The following is a 14,360-nucleotide window of genomic DNA, read 5'->3' as shown; positions in this document are numbered from 1 at the left end:
GGGACAATGGGCGGGACCTTTACCAGGATTGATGACTCTGTCGGCCAATGGAGCTCCAAAACCCGACTGTCAGTTCAAATGGACTCAGCTGTCACAGAGCACCGGTGGTCATGCAGCACTGTTGCTATGTTAGTCACAAAAGCCCATCCTCTCTCTCTCTCTTCCACACTTTTTATACACGAAACCCTCTGGCACATCCATTTAATTATTGTCATAATGCTTAGTAATTATAATTATGTGTGTATATATGTGCAAGGCTGCCATGTCACAACAGCCCTTCATTCAGGTTCATTTCACCTCTTCATTAGGGTTTACATGGTAGCCGACACTTTTCTAACAAGATACCCACTATTACCTCAATTCTTTGCACCACAACTACAGTAATATAATGCATAATGCAGTGATGCTGTCCACACTGTACACATATAATCACATGTTTTCCTCTGTAACTGAAGTGCACCAGATTCTTCTTTTGAGGCTACTATTACTGAAGTTTGTTTTTTTTTTTTTTTCATATATTGCATTGTTATATTTTATTACTTATTTTGTTTATTTATTGTTATTTAACCTCTATCATATGGAAGGCCGTACAATGGCATTTCACTGTCTGTGCCTGTTTAGTGTGTCAATAAAGCTGAACTTCGAACCTTTACTCATGATGACAGATCAGTTGTAAGCTGTTAATAAGAACACATTTTGAGTTGCCAAAAAAAACTCCTCTTGGCAGCTGTAGTTAATAGCAAAGTTGTTCATAAATTAACTTTGGTCGACATCTGTTACCCTTTGTTGTATACGGGTCAATTACATAATACAGTCCAAAGGAATTTTTCTACAGTCTGGCAACCCAAATCTGTTTAACTGAACAACAAAGTCTTAGTAAATGATTTATTAACCATTAATAAAGCCATTCCTTACAATTCATACATCCATTATAAAAAATGACTTATATCAAAGTGGCATCTTTAATGCTTCTCCAGTGACCTAAAGCCACTTGAGGTGAGGCCTGTCAGAACTTATCTCCCTCATTTTGTAATAAATGTTTGTGGACTAGTGTGTTATTTTGAAAAAGATATGCATGCGTGATTGATTGACAGCTATTTTTATTTCAAAATTCCTCAATACGTCAGTATTCCTCATCGTGAGCAGAATGCAGGTCACTCATCTGAGCTTGGCAGGAGAGTCTTTCCTCCAGCCTTGGGATGCTGGTATTCTGTCTTTTGTGTAGTTTATTTATACTCTGTTGTGCTCTATATTAAAGGGAATTTCTCCCAGGCTGCCCTTCAGTGGTCCATATGTAGAATAGAGAGCAGTAGCATCTCAAAAACAGGCAGCAGAGCATAAGTAATGTGAGACGCTGTTTTTCCCTTCATATAGCAACACCTCCCCCGGCAAACACACAGTCTCCCATTAGCGGAGGAAAGAAATACAGAGAGACAGAGTGGAGACAGAGGGAAGGAGGGAAGGAGAGGGGGAGGCCAAGATGGGAAAGAGAGATATAAAAAAAAAAAAGGGTGGGGGTGGGGGTGGGGTACTCTGGTTTTGTCAGAGTTGCAGCCATATCATGAAAACTCCTGAATCTTTTCAACTCTCTCATCTGTTCTGGTCAAGATTAAAGTCACATGACGTGTAGGAAGATGTTGCTTTTAGCATGGAAAAGCAAATGAAGGTCAGGTTTATTACTGTATTTAACATCAAGTCAAGGCTGGATTACCAGCCGGGCAACTGCCCCATTATAATGCATTATGCACCACTGAAGTATAAGAACTGAAAGAACTGAAGGTGACTCCATTACCTAAACTTGAGGATTTGTAGTACAAAGGAGGGGTTTTGTGTAAAAATCTGCTTTTAATATTTCAGTTAGCATTACGTTTACATGCTGAGTATCCCAAATCATAACAATACATACAGACTAAACCTTGGGCAGGGTTGTGTGCAAGCATAGACATACTGGTTGGTTTGTGGGACTCTGGGCAAAATAAAATGATGAGTGCAGGGGCTTAGTAGGGGCTCAATTTTTCCTCGTGGCCCCCTAGCAGGTTAATCCAGGCCTACATCAAACCAGTGGCTTATGCACTTTCTGTTTGGCTGTTCGTGCTGTGGTACTTCGTAGTTCTCTGTAGTTTAAAACAGGAGCAGATACAGAACAAACATGAAATTATGTGGAGTTTGGTGCAGTGAGGGTTAGAAAATCAAAGTGCGGCAGGGCACTCTCACCCACAAAAATATGACCTTTGCACAGTGAATGCTCTTAACAAATCAGGACAATAATACTGCAGAAAAAATTGTATAAAGAAGAAAAGTGTAATAAAAGTGATAACAGTGACCTGCTTTCATAAATTGCTTGACAATGTGGGCGTGGAGTCTTGTAAACCAGCTACAAACTGGAAGCATCTGACAATGAATGTAGAGCATTGTTAAGACAATGCAGGAGGTTTGATAAGTAAAGCAAAACTCAAACAACAAAATGCAGACATACGATAAAATGGAAGAGTAACATTTTAAGGAATGTGTTTGACAGTGTAAGACAATAAAAATGACACAGAATGTAATATTGTACACCAAAACATCTACCAATAAATATTATAATAAATACAGCATTTGCGCAGTACAATGCACATTTTAATTGTTCTGTAAATTTTGCTTTCTGGGTTTTTTACTTGTAACTCTGAATGCCTGACTGACATTTCTGGAATGTGTTTCTATATGACAGCATAAATATGCAAATAATGCCATAAGTAATATCAAAAAGGAAACAGCATTGTGCTTTTGATCTGAATCCTAATGGTGTCATGAGTGAAGGAACCACTTTGTCCCACGGTGCAAGATTCAAGAACATCAACACTCTTTTCATACAGAATGCAAAAGACATTCCTGTTGAAAGCTACAGTCAAATTACCTCCCATTCTAGAGGCACGTTAGCTTTATGCACAATGAACTTCATGTCTGCTTTATCCTCAACGCTAATTTTGTACACATGAGGTGGAAATGGATGAACATGTAAAGTGCAGTAAACCTGTGCTCATACAAAGGTGGGTTTGATGTCTTCTTTGAATACCACAGGGTGTGGGGAGCGGTACAGGCTCGTGTAGCCTTCGTACTCGCTGTCAGAGGAGTCTGAGGAGCTGTCTGAGGACAGCAGAGAGCCTCGCTGCAGACAGGAGTCACAGTATGGACGGTGGTAGTAACAGTAGTCTGTTGAGCTGCTGGAATCAGAGTCCCAGGACCCACAGGAGTCTCTAATGTGTCTACGGTGCTGCTCATTATCACCACCCGCTTCCACATCAGGTGGAGCTATGTGATTTCGTTCTGCACAGGGCAAGACTGAACATCTGTGGGTCCTTGAAGCACACCTTCGACATTTTCTTTTAACTTCATTCCCTTCCACATCCTCCTCCTCCTCCTCCAGCTCGAGGTCTGGGTTGTGAACCTGCAGGATGGTACCATCCACAGTGACCCCATCAGGGTGCTTGCATGGATTTTGGTGCCCACAGTTGTCCTTTATCCTCCCACAACCAGCAGCCTCTGAACCTGTGTAGAAGCAGGCCAAACCTCTTCTGGAGGAGTGAAAGGGTGGTCGACGTTTCCTCATCGCATAAGGCGAGATGCTGGGGTAGCGGAAGAGAACAGGTGGATGAGGGGAGCGTGGTGTTCGAAGGGACAGAGGGGAAAGTGCGGAGGCTTCGGGAAATTTTAGCTGAGAGGTCGGTCTGGACAGCTGACCGGGAGATCGAAGTGTGGTTTCCATGACTGCATCCACACTCAGTTCCTGGAGGATCTCCTGCAACTGCTCGCTACTAACAAAACCAGTCGGTCTGACACTTTGTCCCAGATAGGATGTTAGGCCTCTCTGACTACAGGATTGTAGGGAATTGACAAAGTGAACTGTCTCTTCTGCTGTTCTGAGTAAGCCAGGGGACTGGAGGGACAAGGGCTGTTTGAGATCCTCCCCTGTTCTGAACTCAGTTGTGTCTCTGCCTGTAGGGCCAGTGGTACAGACAGCTCTCTGGTTTTCACCTGCATAGCTTTCACTAGGGAGAGGAGAGGAAGCAGCAACAGGGTTTGGGGAGTTTGGAGAAGCAGAAGGTTCAGAGGACGGTGTAACAGCAGATGATGAAACCACAGCAGCAGCATGGTGAGGGGAGACGTGTGGTTGTGAGAGCCGGGATTCAGTGTCTCTCTGAGGTAGAGAAGAAGATGAAGACGGGCCGTCAGACTGGAGCTCCATGGTCTGAGTGGAGGAGGAGTTGAGGTTGGTGTTGGAGGAGTCCATGTCCTGGTCCTCTGGGGACTGGCTGGCTGACATGAGTCGCAGGAGTTTATCCTTGGCGTTGCTCACCTGCTCCTGCAGACTGTCGATCACAGCGTTCTTCTGAAAATGGCCACAGCAAACAGAAGCTTAAACATTTTGAGATGCACAGAGAAAATGTAAGTCTCAAAAAAGGTTTGCATACACCAGTCACATGCTGCCTTCTGACCAAGTAATTCATATAAAAAAAAAAAAAGGGGGTCCAAGTATGGACCCTTGTGGAACACCACAAACAAATTGCACCTTATCAAAAGTCTATTTTACATTCCTAAATCTTTTCCCATTAGTAAGAGGGAACCATTTGTAGTTCAGTCCACTGATGCCATAATATTATAATTTGATGAACAAAATGATGGTGTCAAAGACTTAGTTTTAAAAACATACCTAAAGCATATTCATCATTTTTTAATCTCGCTCACGCACATGCTAATCTTCAATTCATAAAAAAAGCTGTTAGCAGAAGGCTAAAAGTAGGAAAAGAAGCTCTGTTACTGTTGACTATGCTTTCTATATGCAGGTATCACTGGGAATAGAAGGGTATCACTGCCAATACATCAGAACACAAATGTGTATCATTATGAGAAAGTTGATGACCTGAGTTCTGTGGAATCATATTAATATTCTAATAGATCTTCTTATCGAATTGTATATTTTGCGGAAAAAAAAACAATGCAGTACCTCATTAAGGAGTTTTTTCATGGAGTTGTTCTCCCCAAGCAGGTAGTAGATCTCATCCTGGCTGTACACTGAGGGCTGGCTCTTACTGGGGCTGCTGAAATACTTGGCCATCTGACTTGGATTGTTCTGATCCTCTTCAAACTGCCGCCACTGGGTCAGCTGCATGGGGGTGATTGTGATATTTTAGAGGAGTAAAGAAATGTACATTTCACTAAGTTTCACCGAGGGATACCTAACATACACTAGTAGTAAATGTTAACAGGACTATTTGATAGTGGACCTTTTGACCAGGTGTGTTTGAGCATTTTGCTCACTCTTCAAATATTTCCTTCCTTTCCAGTGGAGATGCATTCCTTTATTGTAACATAAACCCACCGCCAGACACTTTGAGAGTCATAAACCTGTTCGCAACAGCCTACGTAATTTTGACTCATGAACACCTTCTGTGTGAGTCACTCCACTGACAGACATGGCAAACTGACAAGCATATGGAAAATGGAGGTGTGGGCACCAGAGTCATTCCTAGAGTTTACTAGTTTTGTCAAAAGAAAAAGAAAAAGTCAAACAAGCATCCGTCATTCATTCATCTGTCTGTCATACGTCTGTGTATCTACAGTTTCTGCCTGTCTGACTGACTGACTGACTGTCTGCTTTTAATGCTGGTTTCCAGACATGCTATCCTATGATGAGATGACAGTTCTGACTCAAAAATAAAATCCCCTCCTTATGGTGGTTTCTGCTTTAGAAATACTTTTTTTCATGCATCTTGTTTGTGTATCTGGAGCTGTTTAATTCTCACCTGAGGCACAAACAGCATGCAGTTGGTAGCCAGTGTGCAGATGAAAATGGCTCCAGCCACAGTGCTGTAGACCAGGTTGGGCCAGGCCTGCAGGAAGATGGACACAGGAACAGCCACGGCAGAGGACAGGGTGACCAAAGTGACGACTGTTAGAATGGTGGGAGACTGGTTGACTGGAGGGTGGCTGACATTGCTGGTCAGCCCAGCTAGATAAGTCCCATAGAGGAGAAGGCAACCCTACAGAGAAATTCAGGGACAAAACAAAGACAAAGGACAAAGAAAATTCAGATTTAGGAGGAGAGCAACATTTCACCAATATAACTGGGGGCTAAACTAAACCTACTGTTTACCAGTGAAGAGAGACTGAAAAACAAGGCCGATATGATCTTGTCTTTTACCATTTGTTGAATGCAGAGCTGCTGCATTTTGTACCAGCAGAAGGCAAAAGATAGATTTGTGTCTGCAAATTGTTTTTAAAGCTTTACATGTTTTCATGAAAGTGAAATTACTTATAACCCTGATTGAAAAAAGCGCAAGTGCGATTTCAATAAAACAGAAATGACTGACCTTCTGAACAGCAATGATGATGACCCACAGATCTGAGTACAGAGAGGCACATGTGTCCAGCTGGGTCAAGGAGTAGGAAACATCTCTCTCCACCACCTCGATGAAGAAAATCACATCAGTGAGTTTAAACCACCGCAAACATCTATACTTAATTACATTAAGGTAAGAGGATGGAGTTTGTGAGTTTGCAGTCACAAAATCAAACTCTCTTGCAATTTCATGTGTGTCATAATCCTCAGAATGCTGTTCTGTAATCCAACAAAACAAAATCTTAACTTGTTTTAAAACATGCTTTAATCCATCCCCGTTAAATTCTACCTTGACAGCTGCAGCGACAGACCGTGAACACCTGACGGGGTCTGTGAGGTTCCAGATGGTGAGAAGCAGCATGTCCACCAGGATCAACAGAGCCACCATGCCCATCAGCTGGATGTCTCGGATGATCTGAGACAGAAAGTCGCCAATCACGTCAGTGTCACACAGTTAGAAAACCAATTTAGTCCTTACACAGCATTTTCAATCTGGGAGCCTCTGCATTACACTCGCCAGATGCCACTTGCAGCATACTTTAATTCTCTTTTGGAAGTGATACAGAAAAGGAAAGTTATAGAATGCTAAAACTAAAAAGCTCCCAGAAAGCACAAACCATGGCTTAACAACCCTCTACAATCTGCAGTGGTAAGAAAACTGATGACTGGCCTGTAGCTTAAACTTCTACTGAACTCTGCTGACATTATTTCAAGATATCTTGCTAACTATTAAAGCAACAGACAACGTAAAACTAGCCTCTGAAAACCCATTTAGAGTGTGATTAATGCATCTTGGAGCGACTGGATTTCAAACATAAACTCAATAGAAGGCTGTGAATGTTGTAATGCACAGGGACACCATGAGGCCGGTGGAGCATGCCTACCACTCTCTTGTCGGGCACTCGCTGGGTGAACACTCTGTACAGTCTCCATGTCTTCCCCAAAATTGGGCCAAACACCAGGGTACTGCCGACACAAAGAGTCCACATCCGGGCCTGTGGGAGAGAGCACTGCAGAGTTATCCAACAGTGACTTATCCAACAATACACTGGAGGATTGAGGCAGACTGTGGGTCTTACTTGTAGCACAGCTGTAGACGCTCCTTTTGAGTGTGTTCGCTCATCAATGGCAAATAGGAAGCCACTGCTGTAGGTGAGGACACTTCCAAAGAGAGTCAGGACATTCAGGTTGGGACTGGACATCTTCACTATCCTGATAATACAACACATGCAAAAACACACACACAACTGATCAGTTCGTTTCTGCAGAAAGCTCTTTCATGTTTATTCATGTGTTTCACTTCGTGGTCTACCTGTTATTTTTGAAGCGCAGGGTGAAGAGGAGGAAGCAGAGAGCCAGCAGGATGCCACAGGAGAGCAGCGTCCACACCACAGCAGTTAACACGGGGGACAGAGTCCGCCTTGGGTGCTCCACTGTCACCTGTACACACACATGCACATGCAAACCTCTTTAAATCGAGCCTAAAATAGTGCTGATGTAGCTCACACAAATGTGCAGTTTGATTATTGCTTTTGGGTCCCAAAGTCTCGGTTTTGTGCATGATAGGTGTAAAAGCAACAAAAAGAAGTACACAGGATTCAGATAAGTAAACAAACTTTATTAAGGCAAACAACAAAAATCAAACTTTGCTTTTATGCACACTTTTATCGGAAAATGAGAAATGATAAAATAGTTGGACGCATTCAAGAAACAGGAAGACTTTGGCCATTGACGGGCGAGATGATCAGAGGAGCAGAGTTGACCCCACAATGATTACGCCGGGGGTTAAAGTAGGGGAAAAGTCTTTCATTGAATGAGTATCCAGAGAATGAGTAGATATGAGACCCAGTGTCCACATTGTAAAAAGACACCTGCCCCCACTCCACATCCACATACACCCCGACTCTCTGGGGCTTCTCGTCCAGCGGCACACAGACAGGAGTGCTGCTGAGGGCCCAGTAGCTCTTCTCCTTTCTCATCCCCAGAGCCCAGTAGCCTCTTTCAGGGTTTAGTATATTCCCTCCTTTTCTGTTGACAGATTCAAGCCCAACTCCAATATCCCACTCAGTCTTCCCTTTCACCTGGACCTCATAGTAGAACCTGCCAGAGGAGAAACCCTCCTTTCCCAAAACGCTGACACCGGGGTAGAATCTCTCTGGGTTGTCCGGGAGGTTCAGCGCTACGTCGCCATGATGGACCTGTTTTTTGTTTTCAGACAGCACCAGTTTGGGATGAGCTGTATCAGGGTCCAGAGTCACATCCACAGCAAACTGCTGAGCCCTGTGAAATTCAGTCTCACATAGCCTCTTCACCTCAGCCTTTACTGTCTCCTCCAGCTGAAATGCTGCTCTCCTGATTGCTCTCCTCACTGTGCCCACATATACAGCACTCTCTACACAGGTGTCACACTTGTCTTTGCCGGCTGGCAGTGTGGAGGAAGCTGGGAAGGTCCGGAGAAGGTAGAGGTCATCTTTGGTGTGTGAGAGCTGCTCAAGCTCCGCATTTCTCTGCCTCAGCTCATCGATCTCCTGCTCCAGCTTCACAATAAGTCTGCTGGCTCTGCTTTCAACTTGCCTCTGCTTTGCACCAATCACCTCCACCACCTCAGCGTGGCCTCTCTGGACTAAATGGAGCAGTTTGTTGAAGACTTGCAAACTCTCCTCAATCTCTCTTTCTGTGTTTCCTCTGCTGAGTTGAAGGGTTTGATTGATTTCTCTGATTTTCTGCAGTCGGCTGTTGATCATTTCTTCCACCTCTGCGTTTATCTTTACAATCTGAGCTCTCTTGTCTCTGCTCTTATCCTCTAGAGGCACAGTGTGATGAGCATTGTGTTCTTTCGTAATGCAGGTCTGGCACACAAACGTCTGGTCAGTGTTGCAGAACAGCTCCAGCAGTTTTTCGTGCGTCTTACACACTCTGTCTTGCATGTTTATCAGGGGGTTGATCAGGTGGTGTGTCCTGAAAGTGCCTAGAACATGATGGGGCTCCAGGTGAGTCTCACAGAAGGAAGCCAAACACTCCAGGCAGGATTTAAGAGCCTTGACTCTTTTACCAACACACACATCACATGAAACCTCCCCTTTACGGCCGGAATACTGGTCAACAGTCCTGGCTTCATTTTCGTCTTTATTTTCCAATGACTTCTTGAACAGAGAAGCCAACTCGCATATGAAGGTGTTGACTTTGAGCTCGGGCCTCCTGTAGAACTTCTGCATGCACATGGGGCACTGTGACAGATTAGCGCTCTGCCAGTATTCTTGTATGCAGCCCCTGCAGAAGTTGTGCCCACAAGGAGTGGAGACCGGTTGGTTGAACAAATCCAGACAGATGGGGCAAAGAAGCTGCTCCTCAGACAGCACACTGCCAGCTGCAGCCATATCTGGGAACACATCCAGAAAGAAAAGCAGGTGGGATTTTATGGAATGAGTTGGCTGCAGTCCCTGCACCAGACCCCCCCCTTTTTTTTTTCTTTCCACTGTATTATTAGGTTGAGAAACAGTTGTGCCTGGTGAGCTGTCTATGTCCACAAATAGTAACAAATGCATGGTGTTACATTTCATTGCAAGCAATATTTCGTTTTAGCTGAACAGCTGTTATGTCTACTGAGTTCAACATATAATAATGAAAAGGATTTTTTCTGACATTAAAATAAAATAAAACAGTACATTAAAACACAATCTCGTCACATATCAATTACCAGAAGACAGCAACCACAGCGCCACTCACTGTTTCTTTGCCCTTAGGCGAAGATGACGTCTGCACAGTTAGACCGATGCATGCATAAATTAACATCATGGAGCATGAAAGAAATCAAAAGCATAACTCACCTCACGTCTATGTTGAGTAACACAGAGAGGAAAGGAGCCCGTGGGAGAGTGTTTGAGTTCCCTGACACAGTGTTTCTGCTACTTCAGTTTCTATTTGGAAAGTCACATTAGTGCCCGCCTCATGTTGCTGGGCTCCGCTCACTCTTCTCTTAAAGGCACCAGAGACCGAGACGATACTAAACGTGGCTTCAGTAGTCCATCAGTGTCCAGATCTCTACTACTGAGCTGACTTCTTCAGTGGTAAATAAAACACCTATTTTATTTGTGTGGATGTTTTTTGGTGGCATATAAGTGAAAACTGCAACAGATAACATTAAAAGTCTTTTGAAAATGAAACTTATTTTGCATGTAATTCAGCCTTGTGTCATTAATTTGTTACAGATACTGGCGAAATAAAACACTACATACTCAGTTTAAATGTTTCCATCTAGATGTGGACTACATGGGATATATTTTTACCCTTTAACCTTTTGGAGGGCCAAAAATAACAACAAGTGTGCACGTAAAAGCCTGGATATATGTCAGCACTCTGTGGAGCTGCATATATATATATGTGTGTGTGTGTGTGTGTGTGTGTGTGTGTGTGTGTGTGCATATTGATATACTATACGTACACACACACATATACATATATAGGACAGAGAGAGAGATATTATTTTGCATGAAGGGTTTGCAAATAACACAGGGAACAAAATGCTGTACAATGGTTCAACCAGACTGACAACTGAAAGAAAGCATACTTAAGATATGTGCACTATATTTATATACTAATGTTGGATTTGCATATTTTGAGTATCTGCATGTGTGTGTGTTTGTATGTGATTACCGTGCTGAGACCACATAGTCTCTGCAGAATGTCGAGACCCTCCTGCCTGTTGACTCCTGAGTGGATGAAGCAGAGTGGGGAATCACACTGGGAGCTGCAGTTCAGCTCAGGCTCCATGACTGACCCCAGTCTGTCCAGTTTCACGCGCACATCCTGTGGAACAAACAGGTGATATGACAGATACAATGAGAGACAAAAATTAACTCTTTGGAAATCAACCTGCAGTCATACAGAGGACAAACCCATCACGTATTCATCGCTGTTTGTTTCTACCATTTTCACTGCTCCTTTATATACCTCAGAAATGAGAGCAGCCGCTGAGCTCCAAAGCAGAGGGCAACCCATTTTATTCTGCCTCTGTCTATAATTCACTCAGAAGTTGTAAAACTTGTAGCCGCCACAGTGTGGTGCTCTGACAGAGACCTCTCAGAGCAGGGGTGATGGGAGCATAGATGTGATTTTGCACCACACTGATATATTACACCAAGATTAAACCTTTAGATCATAACACAAATACAACCAACAGACACTAAGGTTAGGATAAAACTATGCTCAAGCCAAAACACCAAAATAAGGCATCAATTATTTACCACCACAAAACAAACTGAGAGGCCAGGATCCTGCCTGTGTGAGAGGAAGTCTGTGTGTTTCTGCTTATCCTCAGTTTCCACTAGCACTGCGTCATCACTGAGGTAAACCACTCAGCACAGGATCACACTCTTCTGCGACACACATCTGTGCGCAAAGCGGAAAACAGTGCAAAATTAAAGAAAATGCCACAGTTGCAATGTACCAAAGCTATTATTTGCACCTTCACCAAGGGCCACATCATCTCCAATCAGTCCGCTTATCTAATGCATCTACGTAAACTGTGGAGAATATCACCAAACGACTGTTTGTCACTGTTGCCACAGGCATTTTTATGAGTCTACCCGCGTTGCACTGACATGTTGCAGTTTAATTATGCTGTATGGTATCACCTGATACTCTGAGCTGTAAATGCTGCAGTGACTCAGCTTCATGTTGCTGAGATAATGTAAGACCACTTGTATCGATAGAAACCGGCAGACAGGTGAGTGTTTATGTGAGTGGCGTGTTATTAGACACATGTCTTGTCATTGTCTGTGCAATGACTAAGATACCAGTGAGGCTCTGGGTTAGTTGAATGAATTAGAGCAGTGTGGGAAAGCTGTTAAAAAAGTAAACCAATTTCGCTATTGGAATAAAAATTGCATGGTAATCCACCCAACATGAGATACTTGAAAGATCTCCTAAATGTGAGCTATTAAGTGAAGCCCACAGTGACCCATTTTCAGAAAGTACTGGTGTCAACAGAACAATGAAGCCCACTGAGCAGTATATCTGGGAAATGTCTGGAGTTCCTGTGCATATCCTTTCGTCACTTTCCAAGTTTAGATCACAGTTCTGCTGCTTCCTGCAGGAAAAGCCGGCAGAGAGAGGCATTTCCGCCCGTTTTTCAAAAATCCCACCTCCATAGGTTTCAGTTTGGGACGAAACCCGCCACCCTGCAGAGGTCAACAAAGGGCGGCCAACATCCAGCCGTGGGGGTCACTGTGCAAGCAGCGAGAACAGGGCCCTTCCCCGGGCTGAGCTGGGTTTTATGGACATGTTTTGACAGTTCAGAATAGTCATGAGGAGTGTCTTTTGAAGTCCTGAAGGCTAAACCACAAGTAATACCTGAGCTACCTGTGGCCTTGGATGTCTTAGCCTACTTAAATGTGGGGCGGGCCTAACCTGTGTGCATCTTAGCTTTCACTTGCTCATTTGTTCTTCAGCTTCTCTTTAAATCCTATTTTTCTTTATTCTATTTATTACAGCTATGTGGAATATTTCAACAATTTCTGACTGTGTCTGTGCTCAGAGAGACAATATTTTTACATGGCGTTTAACATAAAACTTAAGGGAAAAAAAAAAAAAGTGGAGTAGGCCTAAAGCTCATTCATTGTGCTGTCAATCTCTCTGTTTCTCTTTTAAGATTAGCGCTGTGTAACCACAGGCTGCCAGATGTAAGACCCGGTTCAGGGGCCAATATTGAAACATTCCTCCTCAGCCAGTAATCCGTTTATAAGTTTATTCTTTAAGCTGAGTTAGAATGCAATTACTGGCGATGAAATCCCGCCGCAGGCCCGGCGCACGTCATTTCACATGGTGCATTTTACAGACTGGTTCTGCAGTCTACAATTAGTCACCCCAATTTGTCAGTGTAGGGATACAACCATGTGACTGTTTCAAACAAAACACCTGACGACACCTGGCAGCGAGGATGGTGATATGGAAATGAAAGTAATTGTTCACTAATCAGAAAAGACCCCTGAGAGGAAACATAGGAGTACTTACAGAACTATTACAAGAGAGGATCTCAGTCTTATATTGTAATCTTAGTAACATTCTGAAGCATTAAAATGAACGTTAGGTGAAATCTGTATAAATGTGGGGTCCCAATCAGCAGCGGATTGATTTAAGCGACCCTGTTTGGTGAAACAGATGTGGCTGCATCAACGCAGCTGCATGGTAAAACAGCACACGTGCCAGTCAGACCGCTTCAGAAGAAACTAAGACCAGACCAGTGAAGGAGAAAAGAAAAGAAACAGTAAAAGAAAAAAAAATGGACAAGAGCAAACCTCGGTTTCCAAAGCGCGTGGAGGATCCCATCGCCTCGTCCCGCTCCAGGCTCCATGGCGCAAGACTCAGAAACGCTACAGTAAAACTTGAACAGAAATGACTCGATAGTGTGTTATCTAACATAGCTACAAAGGTGCCATAGCTGCAGACTTGTGAGGAATCCCACGACTTAATCCGTCAGCCAAACTACCCACAGCCCGAGTAGATCCTGTCACTCAAGGAAAGTACAGCAGAGTGCCAGAGCGTCATTTACGCGCTGAAGGAGGAGGGAGGCGCGTGTGTGTCAGCACTAGGAGGTGTGCTAATGGGTGCTCTCTCTCTCTCTCTCTCTCTCTCTCTCTCGCTCTCTCTCTCTCTCTCCCTCTTTGTGAAATTTCCAGCTCCAACTGCCCAACAAATGGGTTTCAGAGCCTGATGTGACCCATGTGGTGCAGGAGAGTTGTGACAGTGTTGGTGCAACATGTTGCAGGAGGCCCAGGGGACTGGGTGGCATATGGGACAGGGCGGCACACTCTGTGCCCACAGAGCAAATAAATACAGTGAATAACAGCACTTGTTTGAGTGGAAAGAGAAACACACATCTTCTGTATTTTGTCTTTCAAAAGCAGGCCTGCACCAGGGGATGGTACATCAAAAGACAACAAAAAAAGCTTCTGCCTGACTGCAGTGAGCCAGCAGAAATATT

At 43.7% G+C, this 14,360-nt stretch overlaps 2 protein-coding genes across 2 annotated transcripts; both read right to left on the bottom strand.

Annotated features, from left to right (window-relative positions):
• Positions 1 to 1,920: 1,920 nt before the first annotated feature.
• gpr156 (G protein-coupled receptor 156) lies at positions 1,921 to 13,867 on the bottom strand. The gene is made up of 10 exons (XM_076747185.1): positions 13,675 to 13,867; positions 11,033 to 11,185; positions 7,692 to 7,819; positions 7,459 to 7,591; positions 7,264 to 7,374; positions 6,669 to 6,794; positions 6,351 to 6,446; positions 5,784 to 6,020; positions 4,985 to 5,143; positions 1,921 to 4,369 (listed from the first exon to the last, which is right to left on the bottom strand). Exons 2-10 carry the CDS (start codon positions 11,147 to 11,149, stop codon positions 3,020 to 3,022), a joined length of 2,457 nt encoding a protein of 818 aa, XP_076603300.1. The 5' UTR covers positions 11,150 to 11,185; positions 13,675 to 13,867; the 3' UTR covers positions 1,921 to 3,019.
• On the bottom strand, positions 8,083 to 9,756 carry LOC143330764 (E3 ubiquitin-protein ligase TRIM11-like). Its single transcript, XM_076747524.1, has one exon. It carries the CDS (start codon positions 9,754 to 9,756, stop codon positions 8,083 to 8,085), a length of 1,674 nt encoding a protein of 557 aa, XP_076603639.1.
• Positions 13,868 to 14,360: the final 493 nt, after the last annotated feature.

The sequence above is a fragment of the Chaetodon auriga genome, chromosome 13 (assembly GCF_051107435.1).
Source record: "Chaetodon auriga isolate fChaAug3 chromosome 13, fChaAug3.hap1, whole genome shotgun sequence".
NCBI classification, from domain to species: domain Eukaryota; kingdom Metazoa; phylum Chordata; class Actinopteri; order Chaetodontiformes; family Chaetodontidae; genus Chaetodon; species Chaetodon auriga.
Note: the sequence above shows the minus strand (reverse complement) of the source record. Positions and strands in the feature narration are given on the sequence as shown.